Source organism: Dipodomys ordii, unplaced genomic scaffold, assembly GCF_000151885.1.
Source record: "Dipodomys ordii isolate 6190 unplaced genomic scaffold, Dord_2.0 Scaffold12, whole genome shotgun sequence".
Taxonomy (NCBI): Eukaryota; Metazoa; Chordata; class Mammalia; order Rodentia; family Heteromyidae; genus Dipodomys; species Dipodomys ordii.
The window spans coordinates 20,275,688-20,300,983 of NW_012267228.1; the positions used below are offsets into that span (position 1 = coordinate 20,275,688).

Here is a 25,296-nt window from a genome sequence, read left to right on the forward strand (position 1 = left end):
ATGAACATATGCATCATTTTAAACTTTTTTTGTGGCAAGAGAAATTAAAACAGCATAAATCCCAAGTGTGGTACAGTTTTATCACCTAGATTCCTTGTGTTGGGTATGAGCTCTCTAGACTGGTCATTTGTCATACCTGCTGCTTCATATCCTCTGATCTGTAACTCCCCATTTCTGCCCCAACCCTAAACTACTGTTTTGTTCTCTGTATATTAGAATTTTTTTGGGGGGGGGTCCGGTTGTGGGGTCTGAACTCTGGGCCTGGGCGCTGTCCCTCAGCTCTTCAGCTCAAGGCTAGCGCTACCACAGCACCACTTCCGGCTTTTTTCTTTTTGCTTATGTGGTGCTGAGGAATCGAACCCAGGGCCTCATGCATGCAAGGCAAGCTCTCTACCACTGAGCCACCTTCCCAGCCCCTAGAATTTTTTTTAATGGGTAAGATCATGCAATATTTTCTTTTAGGTCAGACTTGTAAAGTCACATGGTATAAAGAAAGTATACCAATGTGCATATTCATCATGGTTTCTTTATCTGGTTGTTGACTGACAGTTGTTTCCAGGTTCTACTGTGCAGAATTCATAGGAATGAAGATTATCTTTATAAGGTAGCAATTTCCTTTTCTTTGGTTATATGCTCAGAAGAGATTGCTGAATTTATATGGTGGCTCTATTTTTCATTTCTTTAAAGACTTCCATACCGGTTTTTGATAACGTGCCATTCCACATGCTCATCAACAGTATGAAAGCATTCAGTTGCTTCTGACTTGCCTTTCCTTGATGATGGAAAACACTGAGGACTACTCTATGACTTGCTGGTGGGTCTTTGAACTGGGATTACTCATTTTTCTACTGTCAACTTGTACAAGCTCTTTATAAATTTTGAGTGTTAGGACAAAGGATAAAACCCCTTGTTTAGAGACTAACATATATACTCAGAGACCTTCATAAATTCACTAAAATCACACTGAGAATAATAGTAAGGACAGAACACCTTGGAAAGAAGTTGTGCATATAAATAAGCACGTTGGCTTTATGTACAAGGCATTCTTTAAAACTGTCAGTGATAGATTTCAAAAGGGGAGAACATAGTCTTTCAGCTCTAATATTCAGGCTTGGTACTTCTCGAGAACTGTTTCACAGGTTAGAGTTTGTGTAAAATGTGATTGATAGTACGCCCCTCCCCACCTTTCTAATTAGCTCAAATGACAAGCTAGTTTGCACATATTATGAGGATTTCTATGGACATTTTCAGGAAAATCCTAGATACTATCATTGACTTTAGAAATAATTCTGAGTAATGTTCAAAACAAAGAAGGCTTTGTTTAATCTTACATTGTTGAATTAGAAATGAGCCAACAAGTCCAATAAGACTTATCACCCTTTCAAGTTTCAATAGTTTATTGCCAAGTACATTTTTATTTTTAAAGCTCAGCATAAGGGGAAACAGATTAGCAATTGGGTTTAGTCTATACAGAAGTCTGTAACTGTTTTAACAGGGCATCAAAACTATGCCCAGGTTAGCATAGGATTAGGATCACATGTGATCCTAGATAAATTAGTATTTTTGTGGCTTAAATTTCGATGTTTGAAAGTGGGAATTAAACTATGTACCTCAGAAAATATATGGATAGTAAATTAAATACTAAAGAGATTTTAATTACAGTAGAAAAAACACAGAAAAAAGTTTAAATACAGAAACTGTGATCAGGAATCATTCATTGTGGAAGAAAATGAAATACTGCTTTTTAATTCAGAAGGCATTCTGTGGTTGTTTGCTGATACATATACTTCCAGATGAAAGGTTATCTAGACTGTGATGAGAATGTTTCCTGAGTTAGGACCATGCTTTTAGGCTACTTAGAAAATTATATATAGTAGTAAAAGACTAGAGCAAATCTAGGTATTACCCATTTTAGGAAAAAAACTGCAAGGATTCAAAGGGTGAGTACTGCAGCTAAGAGAGCAGACACACACGAGTATAGACTATTACCAACAGAAACCTCAGAGACTCTTCTACGGTTATTCCTGTTCTATCCTGTATCTGTAGAATGTGTATCCCATTACTGGGTCCAGGCACCCTGTAACCTGTCTTACAAATGAGTCTAGGCAGATGCTTTACCATGATTGTCCTTGGTGGATTGACAATACCAAATACTGACTCAATACTCCCAACAAATGAATGTTTGAAAAACCTGAAATGCCTCCCATTTCCACATGCCAAGCAGAACGGACCCCTGTTGCCAGCTAATTTGAAAATTTACACTCCAGCTTTGAGCTTAAGATTCTCAAATTTGTTGCCATTCCATCATACAGAAGCAGCCTTGGTATTCTGAAGCTGGAGCAAAAATGAGACAAAGTGAAGAAGTTCCTACTGACTGGGCACACAGTCAAAGGCATGTCATCCAGACTATGGGTTCAATCACATGCTGTTCCTTCTTGATTAAAAAACTCATTAATCTGACACTCAAGGAGCCAGATCCTCATTGTTTTTGTTTTTATCTTGTGGGCTCACATGTCCACATATTAACGTTTCAAAACTGAGCGAATTCAGAATTTATTTATTCATGAAGTCTAAATTTGCTCACTGGTCTTCTAAATACTTTTGAGACTTTAATAGAATAAAAAAGGAGGGGAAGAGAAATATCTATTAAAGCAAGGAAAGGGCAAAGATATAATGGCTTGGTCAAAGCCTTAAGAGTGACCTACAGGTTGGGCCCCAAATTGCCCCTCCTAATTACTCCCCTGCAATGGCTCTTACTATAGAATGTGATAAAATAACAACACACTTTTAGTACAAGAGATGACAAGCATGGAATTTGGAGACTGATAACTCAGGTTTAAGTCCTGGCTCCAATTATTGGTCTATGCTCCTGGACATAAGTTAGTCGGCTCAGTTTTCTCATCTATTACATGAAATTCTAACCACCTCTTGGCCACAAACTGTTCTGAGAATATGTAGAGAGGAAGAACACTGACATATTTTGTAGATGTTGTAAGTCTATCACAAAAAAGGGGGGAGGGGCACACCGGTGGCTTACGCCTGTAATCTTAGCTACTCAGGAGGCTGAGATCTGAGGATCACGGTTCCAAGCCAGCTTGAGCAAGAAACTCCGTGAGACTCTTATCTCCAAGAGACCACTGGAAAACTGAAAGTGGCTCTGTGGCTCAAGCAGTAGAAAGCTAGCCTTGAGCTGGAGAGCGCAGGAACAGCGCCCAAGCCCAGAGTTTTAAGTCCCATGACTGACCAAAACAAACAAAACTATCACAAGTGACCTACAGCAGGCAAGAAGTCAGTCTACAAATTAGTTTTTTTTTGTTATTGAGGTTATTTAAGGGATCGTTCTTGAAGCATTCTAGCACCTAGCCACACAGGGTAATATCAGAGAATTAAGGATAATAGTATGATTCTATGAAGTGACTGAAGTTCTGAGTACCCTCCCTAGCACAGACACAATAGTATTACTGTCCTGTATATCTGGAGCCTCATGGGCTTGTCACTATCTAGCAGATGTGCTTTACTTACCAAGCTCTGGTTGTCTGGCAGCATGACGATGATCTGTGCATTATGATCCCAAATCATTCGCCAGAAATCTTTTGTAGTATGTGGCAGAGGATGCTGGGTTATAATAAATTCATTGCTTCTGTAATAGCCCTTCAGTTAGAAAGAGAGAAACATTAGTGATTATAAGCTTTTTGTTCTAACTTGGTGGTAGCAGAATAGATTCATGAAACCAGACAAGCATTGCTTTGGTGACTTAAAATATTCGAGAAAGGCATTTAGTACATTTGGCTAATTTTTAGAGGTATTTCTTAACATTATGCAAACAATTTTCTCTCCACATGCAATTCACTTCCAGTTACCCCTGCTGTTTTTACTTAGTAATTTCAACATTTATTCAAATGCTAGATGGGTAAAAGTAACAAAAAAATAATTCCTTAAGAAGCATTTTGCTTTATGTAGGCATTTTTGTACTCCTACTGTTCGGGTATCTTTTGTTACAAATTCTAAGATATAGAAATCTCTAATTTTTTTGGTATTTTACACATTGAGAAATTATAAAAAAAAAGAGAGAGAGAGAAATATCCACAGAGGTGGTATCTGTGCTTTAACACCCTTCAGTTTAATTGACTTAATTTATGATTAATTGTTGACTCTCACCATGATATAAGAAGCATTAATGTAATCTGTTCCTTTCATTCCAGGCAATGGGGCAAGACCCACTCGAGCACGCTCAGCTATCACATGGAAAAATCAGTAACACAGCATTAGTCTTATGATACAGTAAACAACAGCTCCGCCTGAGAATAACACATTCTTCTTCGTGGGAGTACCATATTTCTCTATCTCCTCTGAAATTTACTTACATGGCTCAGCAAAGGGAGAGGAAGAATTTAAACACAATTTTGGTGTACAGACCCAGTAGACCTCTAAGGTATATCTTATATAAACATGTCAGATGGTATGTGATAACTTTTTACTTTAGTTTATAGTCCTAGAGTTCCTTAGCTTTTGTCCCTGCAAACTTATAAATGTCTTTGCCCCATGAAGGGCCGTTCTCAGAGAAAAATCTCTCTGATGATTACTCATATATGTATCTACAGTATACATACAAAGCGTCCTGATTTAATGCAAGCGTAAGTCCCAATCAATTTTGTCTGGATCTCAATATCCAGGATAATTGAATGCTGCAACTCTAGTTGTACAGATTAATCTAGGATTTGATAAGTGGTAAGAGCTTTATTACTATCATCATAAAATGAAAGATGGCAGAAGTAATCAAATTCTATATATATTTTTCTGATCCTGGGGTTTGAACTCAAGGCTTGGGCACTGTCCCGGAACTTCTTTGTGTTCAAGGCAAGCCCTCTACCATGTGAGCCACAGTGCCACTTCTGACTTTTTCTGAGTAGTTTACTGGAGATAAGTCTCATGGACTTTAGTGCCTGGGCTGGCTTCAAATCGTGATCCTTATATCTCAGCCTTCTGAGTACAGGATTACAGGGGTGAGCCACTGGTGCCCAGCTTGAATTCTTATATTTCAAGGGGAACCTAAACTAGATTTCTTGTCAGATATATGGACTAACTCCAAAAGTCCACCTATCATTCACCTACCCAAGAGAAATAATTGACAGGAGGGTTTGGGATGGGGGGAGAATGATGAAAGAGGTAATAGCCATCAAGATGCACTGTACTTATAAACTGGTATGTTGTATGGTAACCCCTTGAAATAACTACTTAAAGATAATTTTTTTTAAACCCTCTAACCCAAGTCAAACTGATTTTAAGGTCTTACATGGCACAACTGAAGAGTTTCTGTTCTTTTCTTTGTTGCACTCTTTCTGAGCACTGAAGCACTCCACATATTTTGCATTACATTGAGTGACCAGCTAAAAGAAAAGTAATATTTTAGTCTTCATTCAAGGGTATAATTCATATACCTGCTTGATTATTTAGAAAAATACCAATAATCAGATTACTAAGAAGGACATTTTTTTTTTGTGCCTCAGAATACTCTCAATGCTTCAGTATAGTGGAACCTTGTCTCATTTCTGGAACCTGGGTACTGTGTGGACTTCTGTGAACATGATATCACTACTGTTTTGATTTTTGTCCTTAGTGGCACACAAAACTTAAGTAACTCATCAAGAGCTAATTACATTGCTTATAGATGAAGAATTTAGTAGGTTCTTAGTACACTTCTGTTGAAATAAGAATTTTTAAAGGTCATTATAAATAGTCCAGTAGGGTGGTCTTATTTTGTTCCTTGGCAATCATTGGTCCATCTGCTTTCCTAAGTGTACATGGGGAAGAAGGGGTATCTATTTACAAGCAACATATGGGAAGTTTGCTTTTCCCAGTGTGTGAACTCCTGCCATTGGGTGCTAGAGGCAAGTATCATCTCCAAGTGTCTGACTTTTCCCCTTTCTTCTATTTGAGTTCTAAAATGAATAATGACTGTAAAAAAGCCAGATACCTGGTTTCCAGCTGAATATACACTGGATTGTTTGATGAATTAAGAAAATACGTTTAGAACCAGAAGAGTTTCAGATTCTTTGGGATTTTGAAATATTTGCATACATATGAGGTGTCTTGGGATGGGAATCAAGTCTCAACATCATATTCACATAGCCTGAAAGTAGTAATTCTAGTGTCTGAAGCAGTGTGGAGCTTTGTGGCATCAAACTGCCACTCAACAAAATTTGGACTGAGGAATGTTTTAGATTTTTAAGTTAAGGAAGCTCTCATTAGTCATGCTCAGTTTTTTTGCTTTGCACAGTTGTTCGATAGGTAAACAATTGCTCATTTTGTGTTCAAATGGAAAAGAATGAGATGAGCCTGTGCTCATTTCTTATAATAGAGCTTTCCAGAATCTTTAACTACAGAAAGGTAAAAGAAAGTAAAAAAAAAAAAATTCTCATTTAAAAAATTTAAAGTGACGTACTGTGTCCTTACTATTAATCCCTAGAAGTGATTTTTATAGCATTAAGGATGTTAACAGGAACTAGAAATTTAAAATTACTCTTATGACCAAACTCAATGGAGTCTATTTTTTAGTTCTTATCATAGGATCCAATTTGCCTGGCAACGATCCAGATGAAGGTTTCAGAGGCTACTGAAAGATTTATCAGGAGAAATGAAGCTATAGAGATTCATCCCAGCCTTCCCATCTTAACACGAAGATAAAGAATTAACTTTACATAAGGAACAAAATGCAGGAAAATAAGAATTGAAAAGATAATTCAAGACTAACAAATAACAAACCATTAAATGATTGGGAAAGATAGGCAGCATATCAAAGTTACAATTAATTCCTTGAGCTTTTCTCATCTTAATTAAAGTCTTAACATCTAACTGTGTTTAAATGTTACACTCCCATTGAAGAAAAAGAACAATTATTGTAGAAACACAACTTTTCTGTTATTATTTAGTAACTCATTTTTAAAACTTGTCTCCTGGAATAGATTTTCAACAGGCATATTTTAAGGACAATATGTTAAATAACTTTTTTTTTTTTTTGCTAGCACTGGAGTTTGAACTCAAGGCCTTACACTCAGCTTGTTTGCTTGGATGACCCTCTACCACTTGAGCCATCAAGTTCAAGTAACAATCTTTTCTTTCTGACTAGAATATAAACATAGTTTCATGTTATTGTGACCAGAGGATGATGCTTATGGTCAGATAAAGTCATAAACTGCTCACAAGAAAATATGGAACAGGACTACATTTACTTGAATACAAATGATACTTACATGGATCAGAACTTGACTTCACATTACAGTTAAAGAGTACAAAGAGGACCTGACCTTCAATTCTTTTCTACTTCCCTGCTTTAAAGATATTATTATGCAAAGCTCTACCTTAAATTGTTTTTCCAGCCGAGTCTTTCCTCCCACTCCTGGTATGAGGATACTGTTAACATAGCTATGTAGCTGATTTGAAGATACTTCAGTCTCCTTTCCAAGAATGGCTTCCAACAAGGCATCGTGGATGAAAATGTACTGCTCCTACAATGTGCAATATATGATGATCACCAAGGAAACCTGTTAATTCTGCCTCAAATAGGGACCTGTCAGTGAGTTCCTGCAAGCATTTGGAGCTAGATGGTCTGTTTCAATACTCACTCATCATAATTTATTTTAGGGCAGATATTGTTAACAGCTCTTTGCTCTACACTGTGCCTGGAGGGTCTATACGGCCAGCAGTCCACAAATGTGTCTTCAATGAAGGCCTTAGGAACCATCTTGTCCTAGATGTTGTATCAGACCCAACAATGTATTTAACTCCCAATAGTTTGTGACACAGTTCTCAGTACAATACAGCTGTAACTCAATCTTAAGTGCTTTTATAGTGATTTACAATTCTGAATGTTCAGATCCACCCAGAAATAGAAAACAGATCCAAATAGTAGGATATCTTCTACAACCCTCTACATTCCTTCATGTCCCAACAGAATGAATCTGTGTTTTCAGTGTCATTCAACTTTCAGTTGAAAGGGTGCTGGCAGCCCCTCCTTACCTCAGTCTGGACGAGGTAGTTACGCTGAGTCCTGATATGCTTCAGGAATCCCAGGACATTAACTGTGCTTTTGTCTTTTATCTGTTGCAGCATGCTGTCTATCACAATATAGGTGCCTGTCCTGCCCACACCAGCGCTGTTAAGAAAGGAAGGCAACTCAGTACGTTAAGTATCCAGTGAACTTGCAAATAACCTTGTCTAACCTAGTATAAATGACATAGGACATTCATGTAGACAGTGGCTACAAACTGCATTGAGAGCACTTGCCACCTTGCAAGTCATGATAAGGAGCACGTTATACTGTAGGAATTGCAAGACAAACAATGTATATTACTTTCTTGGCCTACCCTGCAAAGAGGTGTGAAGCTTGGGGATGCACAGCTGCAGTCACTGCCATAGCAGAAGCCAGCTGCTGAGGCACCGGCAGGCAGCTTCTCCTGCTGTGTGCGCTCACAGTGACTCTGTGAGCACTCATCCTGTGAATGAGCCCCTTTCCTGTACAACTGCCTCAGTTGGCTTTGGTTGCCTGCATTGACGAAGCTGACCAGTGAGCAGTATTAGCAGGTTCCTACTTAAAAAGGGATATTTGCCTTTAGTAATATCAAGGAAAAATAGCCTGAGACTGTGACCTGTAGAAAATTTGGCTTAATCATATTTCTTGTTATTTTGGAAAATACTCAGCAAGATTTGGATTCTTTAGTACTCAGTCACAATCTTCTTTTGGTCAAATGCCCCAGAAACTTTCCTGTCTGGCACAATACCTAGGCTGTTTGATAGACTTCTCTCCACTTTACTGATTCCTAAATGGATTAGCATAAAAGCAGAGTTTTCCTCGGAATATGGATGTGTTCCAGCTTCTAAAAGGGACTTTTTTGGGGGGTAAGAGCATATTGTAAGAATAGCCCAAAGAAATGCTTAGAAAATACCATGTAGATGGGCGCCAGGGGCTCATGTCTAATAATCCTAGCTGCTCAGGTGGGTGAGAGATCTGAGAACCATGGTACCAAGTTAGCCTGAGGAGACAAACCATGAAACTCCTATCTTCAAACAGCAAAAAACTGGAAATAGTGGTTTGTGGCTTAAGTGGTAGAGTAGCACCAGTCATGAGTGAAAAACCCTAGCAAGCATGCTGGTACAGAAACAGCAACAAAAACTCAGCAGGAAAGATGCCGTGCAGGTGTGTAACATCCATCACAGAATTAAGTAATATCCATTTGAGTACTAAATCAGGAAAAAAGCCACAAATGCTAGTAAAGAAATATATGAAAAGTTTTAGATACTTAAAAATGCCGCTACTACGCTTTGGGAAGTATAGATTTTTACTTAGCCTGCTACTTTCCCTATCAACATTGGTCTTATATGAGAAAATGACTTTATGAAAACTAGAGGTTTAAATTCAATAGAAAAAACAAACAGTAGAGGTTTGTCTACTTGAGCAGATATTTAGGTTTGTGCTGATTTAGTCATCTTCACTTTCAGATAAGGACTTGGGCTCTAAGTCAAAGGAAACAGAATAGCTATGGTTCCAAGTTCACAAGGCACAAGTACCCTGCTCAGCCAACTTCAGGAGTCAAATAGGAGGCTGAAGAAAGAGATGCCAACATACCTGCAGTGCACCAGCACGGGGCCCATGTCTGGTGTGCGGGCTGCCGAAGATCTCCTCACGAAGGTCAGGACCGGGAGGGCATACTCAGGAACCCCCATGTCAGGCCACTGTGTGTAGTGATACTGGATCACTATCCTTTCATTCTGACGGCCCTTGGGGTTTCCCTTCTGACCCTAGAAGAGAGGTGTAAAAAGATGCCACGAATCTGAGAGTGAATATTCTGGACAAAAGGACTTCAAGTGTGCCTGGAAATGAGGCTTCTGATTTCATTTTCCCAATTATTTCTGAGCTACGTCACTTACTCAATTTGGTCTAACTTCCTTGTTACTAAACAGAGATATCTAGCTAGATGTGGACCACCCATCTCTTAGAGAAGATGGTCATACCAGGAGTGAACATTTAACAGCAGGCATTTGGACTCAGAATATCTTACCTACAAGGCTCTGTGTCCTGACTTGTTGCCCCTTTCTGTGCTTTGCATTCATTTCCCCGTGGACCATCATTCCTGGCCCTTCTCTACCGTCTGGAAGCAGAGATACGGGCTAGGTACTGCTGTGTATTCTTTTCCAGGAGGTTAGGAGAGGGCTCTAAATGTGAAACAAGTCACCAGCCTCTGGACTTTTTCAAAGAAGTTTTCCTCTAACGGACTGAACTTTGACATGTTAATTCAGGGCCAATAATGATAATGGGGCTTACAGGACACCTGGCACTGTGCTACCAAGGCCCAAGGCTATTTTCTTGCTATCGTATCCAGAACCCCTTAAGATCCTACTTATATCTTTCGCTGACAAGTTGTTTCTACAAGAAGTGTGAGTTAAATTCCTGAAGAATTCCGATGAGTCATAATAGCTTTATACTAACTCTTGATTTGCTCTATGATATAAACACAGGGATGGTGCTACTGATTTTCTTCAGCTATTTGTAGAATTCTATATGATTTGTGATTTATGGGTCAAGGGGACTACTGTTTTAACACATTTCCAAAGATCTCTAAGATGGCCAAAAAAAGTCTTTATTTTCTGCAAACAATTGTCCTATATATGAGAATATAGCTCCGTATTTTCTTTCTGAGCATTTATATCTATAGTTGATGATCTATGAATCTGGTCATCACAGTAGATTTTGAAAAATAAAAACACTGAGATAACTTGAAAACAGCATGTGTGATTCTCTGAATATTAATAGTTCCACAGGGGGGAAAAACATTTTTATAGTTGACATTAGAAAACACTAATCAGAAAAATCTTAACTCCAATATTGTGTTCATTGCTCATTTCTAAAAGAGGATACATATTCTGTAGCATCCATTTTTTATTCTTATCAACAGCATAACCTGGTTTTCTTTGTGTATGTATCCAGTATCAGGCTTTGTACTCACACACTTGCTCAGCTTTTATGCTCAAGGCTTGCATTCTACTGCTTGATCCATGCCTTCATCAGACATTTTTCTGGTTAGTCTCCTGAACTTGTTTGCCTGGGTTCGTTTCAAACCACAATTCTTAGGAGTCAACCTTCCAAGTAGCTAGAATTTTTTAAAAATGGTTTTAAGTGTGAACCAACTAAGTTAGTGCCTGGCAAAAACTTGGATTTGTATATAAGTATAGTTCAGGACTAGTATTTCTTGGGAAACCAACAAATACATGACATTTTTGCCAAAAGAGGATGCGTTTTTATCAAAACAACTTATTGGCCTATATTGTACACTGATTTTTCACACAGGTACACAGATGCTTTGATGGCCTGCCCAGTCCCTGATACCTTTTTCACTTTCGTGTTTCTGACTGAAAAACGACGAACAGTGTAGCAGGCATGTACTTTTGTGCTCTTCAGTGTGACAATAATGTTTCCATACTCTTCGCTGTTCTCTGTTGGCCAATACTGATCACATTTCCGCTGAAAAAAGACAAAAGTTACAAATGACAATGCCAGACACAGGTAAGTCTGCATAGGCTGAACTACTTAAAGGCAGAAGTAACCTCTGAAGAATTGATGCACTGGGATAACTTGGGGCAAGAGAAAGTGTATGTATCACGTGGAACACAGGCCTGGATTTATGGAAGAGACCAGAGAATGTGTTACAGTTTGGGTCATCACAGAAAGAGAGTCAGAATGAAGCAGTAGTTATTTTTGAGTAATGAACTTGAAACATTAGCCTTCACTCCAGCCTAAATTAGCACCACAGACTCATTATCCAGTATCTTCTACAACACTTACGGTGTTTCTCAAATGTGGTCTGAAAGTCAGGGTGTCTAAGCAGTCTTTCCTGTAGTGTCCTCACTCCCTCCTAAAATCTTCCAACTTCCTTGTTTTTTGGCTCTTGCTGTCCCCTGTTCAAGTCTCTCCTTAGATATTAGCTATTGTAATACCCTCTGGACTAGAGCATGCTGTTCATGGAGTTCACATTTGTAATGCCTTAGTTCTTTTTCCACCAGTCCACTCTCAGAACTACAGTGGTGAGAACACGTTTTCACTTCTCTAAATTCCTGTTCTACTATAGGCATTCTACAAATACTTTGTTAATTAAGATAATAAAGCAAGGTACTCTTACTCTTCCTTTCTCCACAAGATTTGTAATCATGACAATGATTCCGGTATTTTGCTCCCAAATCATCCTCCAGAAGTCTTCAAATGTCGACTTTAAAGGTCCCTGCGTGGCAATGTAGGATTTCGCTTTGTTGTAACCCTTCAAAGGTGACAGAGTACAAAGTGAAATGAAAGCAGTATCACACAAGACCAGTTAATAATTCAAGCACCTTCCACAGTGAATAGGCTGAGCTTTCCATGAGACCTCAGCACAGTTTTAAAATACATGCAGCAATCTCTGCTGTATTCTTCAGTTTCAGAAATGGGTTAGGGTTATAAAAACATGTCTGACTTACATCGACATAGTTTGCATTAATGTAGTCGCTGTGCTTAGAGTCTTTTCCTGGTAAAGGTCTTAACTTCACCCTACTGTGATCATCTATAAAAGATAAAAAGGCAAAACAAAATGCAGAATTTTTTAAAAAGCAGCATTTTAAACATTAACCCCATGTAATCTCCCAGAATGAATACACTGAGAAGCCTCTGAGCAACTGCTAAATACATAGAGCATTCGAAACCATAGAGAAAGCACAGGGCCATTTATAGCCACTCCAGAGTGCCTAAGAAATGCAGTTTTTTATGCTGAAAGCAAGTTCAAAGGCTTTTGATTACCCATGTCCCATCCCCCATTAATAGGTCTAAAAATGCGATTGTGCAGAACATCTATTTTCAGAAGATTCCAACACTAAATTCAGATGAATTCCCTGTTATTGTCACAGAACCCAAGGACTTAAACCTGGGATCCTTCAAGAGGAATCTCATTGTGCATCAGCTACAGTCAGATTTGAAGATGGTTTCTTACCATAGCAAAAGAAATAAAAGGAAGCTGAGAACTTTTTCCTAGCTAGGATGGATAGAAGATTAAAAAATCACAGACAGGGCTGGGAAGGTGGCTCAGTGGTAGAGCGCTTGCCTTGCATACATGAGGCCCTGGGTTTGATTCCTCAGCACCACATAAGCAAAAAGAAAAAAGCCAGAAGTGGCGCTGTGGCTCAAGTGGTAGAGCGCCCAGGCCCAGAGTTCAGGCCCCATGACTAGACCTCTCCCCAAAAATCACAGACAAATGATCAATAAACACTAATCATAACAGAACTGCACATTTAAAGTAATAGGATAGCACTTTACACTATGAGGGCTATTATGACCCCCCCCACCACACCCCACACCCCAACCTTTCCCAAATTAGCTGGTGCTGGTGGGAATGTGAAGATACTGGACCTCTCATATACTGCTGGTGGGAATCTCAAGTGGAACAGGCACTTCGGTAATTCCTCAGATGTTAGACTTACCATACAACTTAGCAATTCTATTCACATACATATCCAAGGAAGCTAAAATATGCGCTTGAATAAAGCCTTATATATGGAATTAATAAAATGTGCCATAGCCAAACAATGGAGTACTATTCAACTATAAAAAGGAATGGAATACTGATACGAACTTGGGAAACATTATGTTAAGTTAAAGAAGCCAGGCACAAAAAGTTACATGAGATACTATTTACATGACAGGGATAGGATATGCAAATCTCCAGAGATAAGAAGGAGGTATGAGTGCCAGCTAACACCTAAGGGGTTTATTGAGATGTTAAAAATGTTTGAGTGTGGTTATGACTCTGCACTCTGAACACACTAAAACCCACTGAATCGTGTGTTGACTTTAAATGGGTACTTTACATGTGGTGTGAATTACATTTCACTGTGAATTACATTTCACTAAGGCTTTCTTAAAATTTTTCCATACTGTTCAGATTTTAAGTGGTCCAATTTAAACCCACTCTATATAATGTGGTCTTAACCAAAGTATGTGTTCACCATAAAATCGCTATGTCTGCCTTTCATCCAAGAGCATACACCTTGTGATGGTGAATTGGTGAGGGTCAACTGGAGTTGCTTACAAAATGTTTAGGCTCACGGTAATAGTAAAACACATCTCTGGGTATGTGGTTGATAACTTTTCTGACATTAATTAGATGGCTTTCTGTGATCAAATTAAGAAGAGGATGAGAAAAGACATTGCTCTGCTTCCGCGGAATGAATGGGTTAATTCGTGATATGATGTCATTACTGAGAGATGGTGAAAAGTAGGAGGTGGGCCTAGTTCTAGGGGACACAGTAGGTCTGATGGAGGCAAGTGCCCTTGAGATACAGATTTATCTTGCCCTGGCTCTTCCTGAATTCCCATCTGCCTTGTAAAGGAGCTCCCTACGTATGGCATACTTTTGCCACTATGATTGGTTTCCCACTGACATGGTACCAAGTAACCAAGTAACCCTCCCAAACAGCTCCTTTCTTTAGGTTGTTTAACCAGGTACTGTGGTCACAGCTATGGAAAAGTAACACCTGCCTGCTAAGCATCCCGATCCATATTGACATATTTCCATATCTGAAACTTTTCAACATCATGTCATGTTCAATAATTTTGTACTTTGATATTTCAGGTTAAGAATGCCCAACCTACATTATTAGCCACTCACCTAAGTTCTCCGTGTCTACGGACCTGACCTGCCAGTCACAAATGTAGTCTGTACGAGGATATTTCTTCAGGCCCCATGTGTAGCATACCTCACTGCCTGATGTGCTCTAACCTCTAGGATGCTCCTGAGCCTGAAAATACACTGGGTAAAGCTAAATGTATGGACCAAAAGGACAGGAGGTTCATCCCTTAAGGAAAGCCTAATTAGGCAGCCTTAGAAATTCAGCTTACTGAACTTACTTCCCTGCGCTTGTTATTAGAACCCTCTATCCTCATTGGTTACAATGCCAGTGATACTTATATTCTGGCTCCCTACATCTGACAGGACATCCCTTCATGTGAAAACAGTGAAGCTCAGAACATTTTTTTCTTTTTGAGTCATCTTATTAAACTCTCTGACACCTGACAGCCAAATAAAAGACTGAGCGGGTAGAGAATGTCCCCACTTCCTTAGACTTTGGAAGACAGGCTAATGAGAGGTTAGCTTGCAAGCATGATTCTTTCTTGGCATTCTGGCTCTATTTGGCTTTTAGCTTCTACTCAGCATGAAAATTCAATTTCCTCACAGTTGAAGATAGTTTAAAGTTTATTACTCACATGCTAAAATGTTGATGTATCTGTTTTTGTGCTTGTTATCTAGATGATTGGAATGTTCTGCAGTGATGTTCATATCTGCTGTACAGCGTTGGACCTCCTAGTGAAGAAAGCAAACGGTGACATTTTAAACACACTTTAGAAAACAAGCAACCATCGTCACACATAAATGTTTCTATCCCCATGGACTGAATACATAACAGGATTCCCTATAAATTGGATTGTGGCTGAAAAATTCCTATCTCCTCATGACGTCAAAGCCATGATAACAACTTAGCATAACACATTATTCATGTGTTTATGGTGCCCTGTCAATCATTAAGTAGAGTATGTACACTTGTGTCCAGTATATAATACTTGATGATAATAAAGGACTTGCTACTAGCTGCTTTTTACTGTACTAAATTATTGGTATTTTATAGTATGGCCCCACTCCTACTACCATAAACTGGAGGCCCTGTTCAGTCACTGACCTAAACAATCTAAGTTTGTATAACTGCACTTTATGGTGTCCATACAGTGATAAAATTGTCCAGTGAGGTCCTTCTATGAACCTGTGTTCATCATTAAATGATGTCTGTCTGTCTGTCTGTCTATCTATCTATCTGTCTGTCTGTCTGTCTGTCTGTCTAATCTATCCACCTATCTATCCTTCTACAAAGTACTTACTCTCTAACGCTGAATGCACCATTACCTCCCCAAACCCAAAGTTAGATATACCCATTACCACAAACATAATAAGCATATGAAGAATACATGAAGATCTAAGGTTTTCATTCTTTACTAACTCATCATTTGTCTACTACAGATTTGGAGCCAGGCATTAAGATCCAAAAGAATATCTTTTTAAAAGTAGACCACAGTCTACTCAAGAAAAGATGCTGTCAATCAAATGCGATCAAAAGACCAGAGGTTTAAGAAGAATAATTCTAAGAACAAAGCAAGGAAAGTTTAAACCAAGGTGCAACAGTTTATCCTGAGTCTTAGAGGATCCACAGAAATTTGCAAGGACAATATCCAACTATGATTTGCAACCATTTTATAACCACAAGAGTATACAAATTGACTTAAAGAATTCAGTTCTGAAATATTCAGCAACTAACTGTGGCTCAGATATGTATGCCCCCTGACAAACCACTGCTGAACTTTATTCAAGTGTACTTTCTCTACAAAAACAACAGTGGCAAAAACAACTTTTCCACTACCTTATCCCTGCATAGAAACATCAATTTAGCCAAAGACAAGGTTGCTGAAAAGCCAAATTTTTCTACACTGAATGCTTCAAATCCAAGAAAGTATGGGAGCAAACTAATAAAGGGAAGTCATTAGCAGTGCACAGCTGTTACAAAGAGCAGGAGCGAAGTAACAAAATTATCAGGAGCAATGTTTTACACGTAGCAGATGTAACAGAGTTTAGGAGAATCAGACTTTTTTTTCTTTCACAAAGGAGTTGCATAGCAATTACAGATCTTTGCCACAGCATTTACATTAAGCATAATGACAACAGGGAATAGTTGTCTGGTATATTCACAGAGGACTTCCCAGGAAGGAATCCCTCTCTGCCCTGCTAGGACCAACTCACTAGCATGAAAGAATAACTAAGGTATAAAAATAAAGGATTACTATCTGTTCAAAGGACCTACATGCATTGACTCTCCAGTTCTTGGAAGCTGTTTACATATTGAATTTTTCATTATCACAGGCCATCCTAGCTGTCCATTAAAAAAAAAAAAGACCCCCATAGGCAGTTGTTCAATCAGCTCTTTGGGGAAGTATATTTCATGAGGAATCTTAACCTGCTTCTAAATGCAATAAGCTATTTTCTGTTCTATTCTAAAATAATTTAATAACTTGTAGCTTTGCAAACAGTAGTTCAAAGGACTTAAGACTGCCTTTGGCTGTTTTCTCTAAAATATGGAAGAGTTTGGGCATAACATAGTCTGATATGTTGTCATCTACAAGAGCATAAGCAATGTTAACCAGACTTGCAATATTGGTTTGGTCCATGTCTTTTGGAATTGTCTTTAAAGCTTGATGTATACTGTTCTAAGGCAGAGAACTTTCTAAAGTCGATTCATATTCATATTTGTATACAAACAGCAGAAATGAGCTGATATCTTGTTTCTACGTTGTAAATGTCATAGCCTGGGCTATGTACCTCCGAGCTGAGTTGTTTAGGTTTTACTTAGCTGTAAGTTCTTTAGTCTAAGATTCATTTTGGTTATTGCTTATTTTTCTCCTGTTATGTGGTGATAACCATAGCTATGGACTGAAGCTAGGACTCTGTTATAATATAATTGACCAAGACTGTTTGGTACCAGCTGTCTGCACTGTTTTAAGTGGTCATTCAGTATGTCCAAACTTCTTTTGTTATCTAAAACCCTTGGTCTCATTCACTGGCTCTGCTTCACTTTTCCAATTATGTGAATGACAGAAAACAAAGACTAGTCATAAATAATGCTAAATCTGATTTATTAGAATTCATAGGGGCTTGCCTAAGGCCTTCCTGATTCTGTCTGGTGGATAATAATGTCATCTGTAATTCCTTGTGGTACTGCTTGGCTCATTTAGATGCTGATAATATCATCTGATCCTGGAGTGGCTTTCCTCTATTGGAACTGGCATTTCAAAGTTAATGTGATTTTAATCGGTGTTAAAAATCTTTAGAGTGTCACTGCCTGGTGAAGTATATATAGTAAAGCTACCTATTCAGTACCCTGACAAATAATTTAAGATTTATGCTTGCTTCTCTCTCTCCCTCTGTGCCAGTCCTAGACTTTGAACTGAGCTTTTCTGTTCAAAGCTAGCAATTTGCCACTTGAGTCACAACTCCACTTCTAGCTTTGTGTGTGTTTGTGAGAGAGAGAGAGAAAAAGAAAGAGAGAGAGACAGACAAACAGAGAGACAGAGACAGAGAGACAGAGATAGAGAGTGAGAGATCAACTGAAGGTAAAGTCTCACAGACTTTCCTGCCTAGGCTGGTTTCAAACTATGATCCTCAGATCTCAGACTCCTGAGTAGCTAGGACTACGAGTAGCTAGTATTATAGGCATGAGCCACCAGTGACCAACAAGCTTCCTTGTTTCTGTCACTATTAAAAGCTATCCAAACTCTTAAAATGAATATTCTGAACATTAACAGGCATCCAACCCCAGAAGAGAGTCAACGGAAACCGGAGGCTCATAAACTAACACTAACCTTTGATATAGCAAGAATTCTTGGGAGATGAATAGCCTAGTCACTTTCTGTCTGCGGTCAGTGGGAGAGGCCGTCTAGGCAGTATGTGAAAGATCTGCCATTCTACCATTCTTTGGCTCCATTCAAAAGAAAAGATAATTGAACAAAATACATCCAGAAAGCTTTCAGATTACTGGAAGAAGTATTTAGAAGCTGGTTACCAAGCACTAGATTCAGTATATGTACCATGTATGCAGCTCACAACTAACTGTGTTAAGAATCCAGAGAATGCTGCTTGGTTAGGTCCCAGGACATGTACAGGGTCCAAAATACCTGGTATGGTCCTAATGTGTCTTCCTACCCATGGCTCTCCTGCCACAGCTTCCCAAGTGCTACCCAAGACTGAAAGGACTTCCTTTATTCCATTACTCAAAACATTTTGAACAGGTGCCTGATTCCTTCGATAGCGTTTCAAGGTTCCTGCTGTCTTCCACCAATGCCCTTTCCAATCTTAGGATAGTTTCAAATCCATGCCTTTCTGAGACACTGATTTCCTTCTCTTTGCTTTACTCCTGTTTATCTTGCTAAGAGTGGCTTTTTTTTCTTTTTTCTTTTCTTTTCTTTTCCAGACCTGTCTATGCTTATAGAAAATGACTTGTCTTTCCCTTCCAGAAAATTAGTGAATTTTTGGAAGGTATAACACAGTACCCATCATCCTACAGCTGATCTATAACCTCCAATTATAGTTTCATGGACCTTTCCCTGTTCTTAACTATGTCTTAAACAACTGTATTTTCTCTCTTCAACGTAACAGTTCAAAAATGGTTTCCTTTATAATAATCATCAGGACCAAAGGGGAATCTGGTCACAGGGGCTCAGCAAACTACACAGGGTTAATTTTTGACCTCTTGCAGGCAGCAGTCTACACACAGCCTTACCTCTGTCCAGGGACTCTCGTGACATGTCATCAGCAACCCTGGAAGTCTCCTTTCAATACACAGAGAGATTGTGGCCACAAGTCCCTCAGCGCACTGGGCTCAGGTGGACGAGGCTTTGTTCTTTTGATTTAGGATGAGCAACCAGCCCAAATCTAACCTCAGCTAATTCATTGCAAGAACAACCATCCCCCGAAGATTTGGTCAAGAGGCCTTTTTGGTCTCATTTCTGCACCCGGACTTTAAACTTCAGATTCTTCCAATCCCTATCTATTACTGTGTGGACCCGTGAAGCTTCCAAGCTCTTCTCTTTTGCTTTCACTGACTTCTGCACTATGACTGGGGTGAGAAGGAGGCTAAGATAAAGGTTGCTACTCTATAAAACTATCCTGGAAAGTCACTCCATGGGAAGGAGAGTAAAGCCCAGGAGCTGGTGAACGGAGGCATCTGACACGATCCTGATTGCAGAATCTGTCAGAAGAGGTATGTTTGTTGTGGTCAGCTTTTCACAATCTCCAAAATTTATCAGAGCACAACAAACATGCTGGCTTTCTGCATGACGGCCAGACAAGACTCAAAACCAGCATGACTTGTTCTTCTCATTCCCCCAAGAGTTCTGGAAATGTGACTTTTATTCACTGTAAGTTTTTACTTCCATTATTTTTTTTAAAAGCTAGATTGGGTAAGGGGGAAGGCTCCCTGAAATAGCTAACTGAAATTTAAGGGTACCCTTTCTCCTCTGCACTGCTTCATAACTTTTTACCTGCACTACAGCACATATCCTCTGTTGCTATGTTTCTGCTTTAGCTTTCCTCTGGTCTCCTCACGCATCCATCTGACTAAACCCATCAGGATAAGGAGTCTAACCCATCTTTATACTATATATTTGTCCAGAGAATGGTTGGTATTTAATACAGTTACTTTATCTCTTCAAATATTGTCTATTGCCTATTAAGAGGTATTTCTTTATACTCTAAAGATCAGTACTTTGATTGGATACAGAATCTGTATGCCAGATGCTGGCTGGGGAGGATCTATGTAAGAAAGGTTGTGTGATAGGTACCTAGTACTCTCAGTCCTGGCTCTTTATTCTGATCTTCTTTTCTTTTTTTGCCAAAGACACAGATGCATTAGTGGAAACTTTGGTTCTTTGCCCTGACTTCAGCTCACTTCTGGATGGATCCAGAAACTATGGGAGTTCAGGTTCGTTAGCCTTCATCTTTAAGTCCCTACTGATACCATTTCAAAGCATAGCGACTCAATGAGTTAGTTTTGTTTTGGATCAAGTTTTCATTTATAAAGACAATGAAATCGCATCTGTCACTGAGAGGTGAACTAGTGTATACATGGTGTTAAGGTCTCAGCATCTTTATCCCACATGTAAGATCTGAAGATCTGAAGTTATTACTCTCTGGTTATAATAAAGGGGTTATTTTAATTACTCTTATTATTATACACAATCTCCTTTTGTGCTTTTTCTATATAGCCTGTTATGACCTCAATTTATAATATTCATAATAATTTCTTATGTAGAGTGCTACTAGTTTCCCATTTAGCAGTTACCAAAAGACAATAATGCTTCTCTTTTCAAATAGTTCAAATTTTCACCAAATATGATGATAACAATATGTTGGTGAGTTTTTGTACCAATATATTGGTACAAATATATTGGTACTGTTCTTTTTAAAAGAAAATTCTTCCTGTTCTGAATAGCTTCCATGTTAGCAGTTCAATCCAGGAAGGATTGTGAAATGACAGAACAATGTGTGCTTCCTGTCTACCTTCTCCATTCTACTCCTACAACTACTGGCTGATAATATTTTTGCTACAAAGTCCAATGGAGGTGACTAGAGCCACGATATTATTGTTATTATTTTTCTGATAGACATAAGGTACCGAGAGGCCCAGCATTTGTTAACAGGCATGGTTTTTGATGCAGGAAAGCCTATTTTAAGTCAGCTCCAGTTTATGGAGGTGTAGCTGATTATTTTGAATAATTAAATGGTGTCAAAACCAGCTGTGATGAATAGCACTGGGGTCTCAAATCATACATAATTGAGAAACCGGAGTTTGCATTTGATCATCCTGATCAAATTCCGCTCTCTGGAGGATAAATGTTTGTGGTGAATACCATCAACATTGTTAAATGCCTCAATATTCTTGCTCAGTCATCCAGCCAACAGTCAATTGAACTAAATCACCCCACCACCACACACATTTGCTGTCCTCATGAATACAAAATGTTTGACTGCAACCATGTTCTTTGTCACTGAATAGGCACCTTTTTGGGTCAGCATATAATAGCATCATTAAATACTTGACATGCGTTTGTTTGTTCCATAAAACACAGCACTGTGGAATAAATCAGAGTCCTTTCTCTCTCACACTTTTGTGCTACTCATTAAAAAAAAAAAAAAAAGCCCAACACAAAAATCAACCACAACAAAAACCTAAGAGGAAGATTTAATTTAAAATGAGTTGTCAATATAATGGCATTGCTGGTGGCCGTTAGGGATTCCAAATTTGCATACAAACATGGGATTCAGGGCCTATTTCTTATTGTTCAGGCAAAATCATGGTGCCTCCCAGCTGCACAGTGCCTTGTCCTTCCCAGTGCTTATCTTCCATGACTTCATTCGAGCCCCATAACCAACTATGTGAGAGGAGGTGGGCAGGCTCCACCCTTTGCATTTCCATTTTAACACCGAAATGAGAAGGAGAAAGGAGCCGCCTTACCCACAAAGCTAGAAGACAGCTGAGCTGCCACGAAAACTTGGCCTCCTCGGCACAACTCTTGCTGCCAGGGATGTGTGCCTTAGTTAAGCGCCTCAGTGAAGAAAAGGGCAGTCTGTTTAATAGCTCCTCATTGACACCCTGTCACTGCTGAACTGGCACGGAACCGGAGCTGGCAGGGTGGTGCCTGCTACTCCCTACCTTGTTTCCGACATACCACTTCTTAAAATCCAGAAGACTGTGTGTTAACCCGTGTCTTCTCTCCAAGGATTAATAATCACAAAAACAACAACAATCAAGGATGGTTGCTTGCTTCTTAATAATGAGCCCAGCACTTACAAGGATGTTTATCATGTATTTATGTTTTTTTTCCCCCCCTAACAACTTGGGGATGTGGGTGACATTAGCACCCTTTTTAAAAATGAGGAAACTGGGAATGGGAGATGAAGCGATTGGCCCCGTCGATGACGACTAGGAGGCACACGGCTGGCGGAGCCAGCACCCAGTTCTTCAGATGCCAAACCTGCTGTCTACGCTCCCATGTGCATCCCAGAAATGACATGGAATCAGGGAGCTCTGCATCATGACTGTCGCCCTCTGTTAGAATTAATGGGCAGAAAGAACCAGAAAAAAAAATCCTCACTAGCTGGCCTCTTCTCTACCACCGAGTTCCATCTTTCAGACAAGTGCTCATTCAGAACAATTGCAATCACCTTCTTTTTCACCTTATTTTGTATGCTTGTCAAAAAGCATCCAGACACATTGTAGTTGTAAACTGCTTTGGTAAATGGCAACTCCTTTGTACAACTACTTACACATAACTAAAAAAAATCATCAATGGTAAGAAAAAGGAAAAACTACCAGTTTTCAGAGACACTGTTCTGTTATGCTTAAATTCAGTTCAAGTTTACAAAAAACCAAACCACCACCACCACAACAAACCTCCTTATAAAATGAACTGAGTTTCTTGAAATTAATTTTCAGCTTTGAAACGTACCTCAAAATCCTCAGAGAACCCACGCTGGTTATTAGAATACAGCTCGCCGATGTGTTTAACAAACTGTTTGACAGGAATGGCTTCCATGTCATCTGGGGAAATAAAATGATATTCAAAGTCACACAGAATACTTCCATACACAAATGATAATGAAAAAGCAAACCGCCCTTAGTTCCTTAGTATAGACAAATATTTCATTTCTGTAAAGAATGGTCTAATTCTATCATCTGAAATCCACATCCTGAAGAAAACTCTCAAGGTTTATATTTACATTAAGATCTCATTAGAACTTTGAATTGCCTATTAGCCAGGTTAAATAGGGTATTTTCAAAAAGGTACACACGGACTTCCCTTTACTTTGTATAGTCAGGCTGTTTATACAATCAAATTGCCACATTTTAAACTGTCTGAATTTAACAAGAATAGCTATTTGCCAAGAACCTGAGCTTTGATTCCTTTTTATTTTTTTAATTGCTATTCAATAGGGGGCAGGCTCCAACTGGAGCAGGAAAGTACTATTTCCAGTCTTTGAACTCTATATGATCTTTTGTACACAATCAGAGGCCCCTGTACCAGCTGGCTCTGGATACAATGCCATCTATCGTTAAGCGTTCGGAATTTTAGTTCAAGACAGCTGTGCTTACATGATGCCAAATAATCAGTTCGATGGAATTAACTGGATTTATTTATTTATTTTGGTGTTGACAGATTAGGTATAGATTCAGAAAGATTCCACATTCTCCAACTTATTGTAGTATCATCACTTCTTAAGGACATATTTTCAGTTAATGGGCCCAAAGCATGTGTTAGGCTTATTTACAGAGGCCCGGTCCAATCCTTGATCACTGCTGCTAAACAGCCACACCCATTACACTTGAGCTCCAGACCTTCTTCTCCTCGACCCTCCCCCGCAAATATTTCCTTTTAAAAATACCCTGCTGAATTTGAGATAAACAACAGACATGACATTTACTTTATTCAGAGTGAAAGATCTTTGGCAAACGCACAAACATCTAAACTGCCACAGATGCTTTTCTTAGCAAAGGGTATGAAGATCTGTATGTGTAAATGAGGTCCTACTTTGGCAAGAATTTTATAGATCCAGGCCTGACAATCTGATTTCTCTTCATCTGGTGACAGTTAACATTGACTCTGTCATTCCTTCTCTACTTTTCTTTTGAGAGAGCAAAGCTCTAGGGTGGCTTTTTGCATCTATTGACATTTTCAAACTTGAATCATTCTTAGGCAGAAAATAGCATATCTTATACTTTGTTTAGGAAAGGTGATTTATATGTCCACAATCCAAGTGGTTTCAGCAGTGACACATTGCTTTTGCAATGGTGGTACTCTGCAAGCATAAATGCTCTCTGTGTAAACAATTAAAGTCCTACTCATTTTAATAGGCGACCTTATGAAAAAAATTGCCAAGTTATTTACAAATATTTCAGGATTGAAGATGTTCATGAATATGCAATCGTTTTGTACACCCAAGAATCTATAGCTCCCATGATGTAACCAGTATTAACAAACTAAACTGAGCCAAAAATGTTTCCCCAGAATATTTAGAAGAATGCAGAGCTCAAGAAAAATTTCCCAAATTATGCAACCACTTAAAATGTTTAGAATTCTACAGTAATGATTGGGTGGCAAAGAATGGATCCCCCCAAGCTAAAGAAAGGGTTATTGTGTTCAGAGCTGGGGGGCGGGGAGTCTGTTATCAATGTCCACAGATAAGGGCATCTTGAGCTAATGAGGGAGAGGAGATAGAACCCAATGCTACAACAGCCTTAGTATACAGAGCACAGCAGTTACCTGCCATTCATTTACAGCAGCTTCCAAGGACAGAGTAACCCAGTTAACAGTGTGATGGGGAAAGGGCAATATTAACATGCCCATGATATTTTAAGAATTCCCAGCTGCCCTGAGAACTGACAGTGCCATCATGATGGACACTGAACGGCAGGTACAAAATCAGAAAAATCACATCAGCTTCAGATGTTTTCCTCTGTAACCTTAAGGATGATCAAGACTGCAGTATTCTAAAATAAAAGGCATGACAGCATAGCCCACCACAAATCATTCTAAGAAATGCTATCAGGTTCATAGTTTATGATGATTATTTTTTCCTGCAAAGTGCTCAACTAGAATATCTAAGCTAATGACACACATGGCCTAGAATT

The 25,296-nt window shown here is 39.0% G+C and overlaps 1 protein-coding gene across 3 annotated transcripts in view; it reads right to left on the reverse strand.

Moving 5' to 3' along the window:
- Ptprg (protein tyrosine phosphatase, receptor type, G) overlaps nucleotides 1-25,296 on the reverse strand; it is a 684,041-nt gene that overhangs the window by 15,002 nt on the left and 643,743 nt on the right. For all 3 annotated transcript variants that reach the window (XM_013010502.1, XM_013010503.1, XM_013010504.1), the window contains 11 exons: nucleotides 23,117-23,208; nucleotides 15,278-15,374; nucleotides 12,502-12,584; nucleotides 12,171-12,305; nucleotides 11,381-11,515; nucleotides 9,623-9,795; nucleotides 8,017-8,152; nucleotides 7,359-7,505; nucleotides 5,294-5,387; nucleotides 4,159-4,235; nucleotides 3,523-3,651 (listed from right to left, as the gene is read on the reverse strand). In XM_013010502.1, coding sequence (XP_012865956.1) covers nucleotides 3,523-3,651; nucleotides 4,159-4,235; nucleotides 5,294-5,387; nucleotides 7,359-7,505; nucleotides 8,017-8,152; nucleotides 9,623-9,795; nucleotides 11,381-11,515; nucleotides 12,171-12,305; nucleotides 12,502-12,584; nucleotides 15,278-15,374; nucleotides 23,117-23,208 — 1,298 coding nt within the window. The remainder of the gene's footprint in view (nucleotides 1-3,522; nucleotides 3,652-4,158; nucleotides 4,236-5,293; nucleotides 5,388-7,358; nucleotides 7,506-8,016; nucleotides 8,153-9,622; nucleotides 9,796-11,380; nucleotides 11,516-12,170; nucleotides 12,306-12,501; nucleotides 12,585-15,277; nucleotides 15,375-23,116; nucleotides 23,209-25,296) is intronic.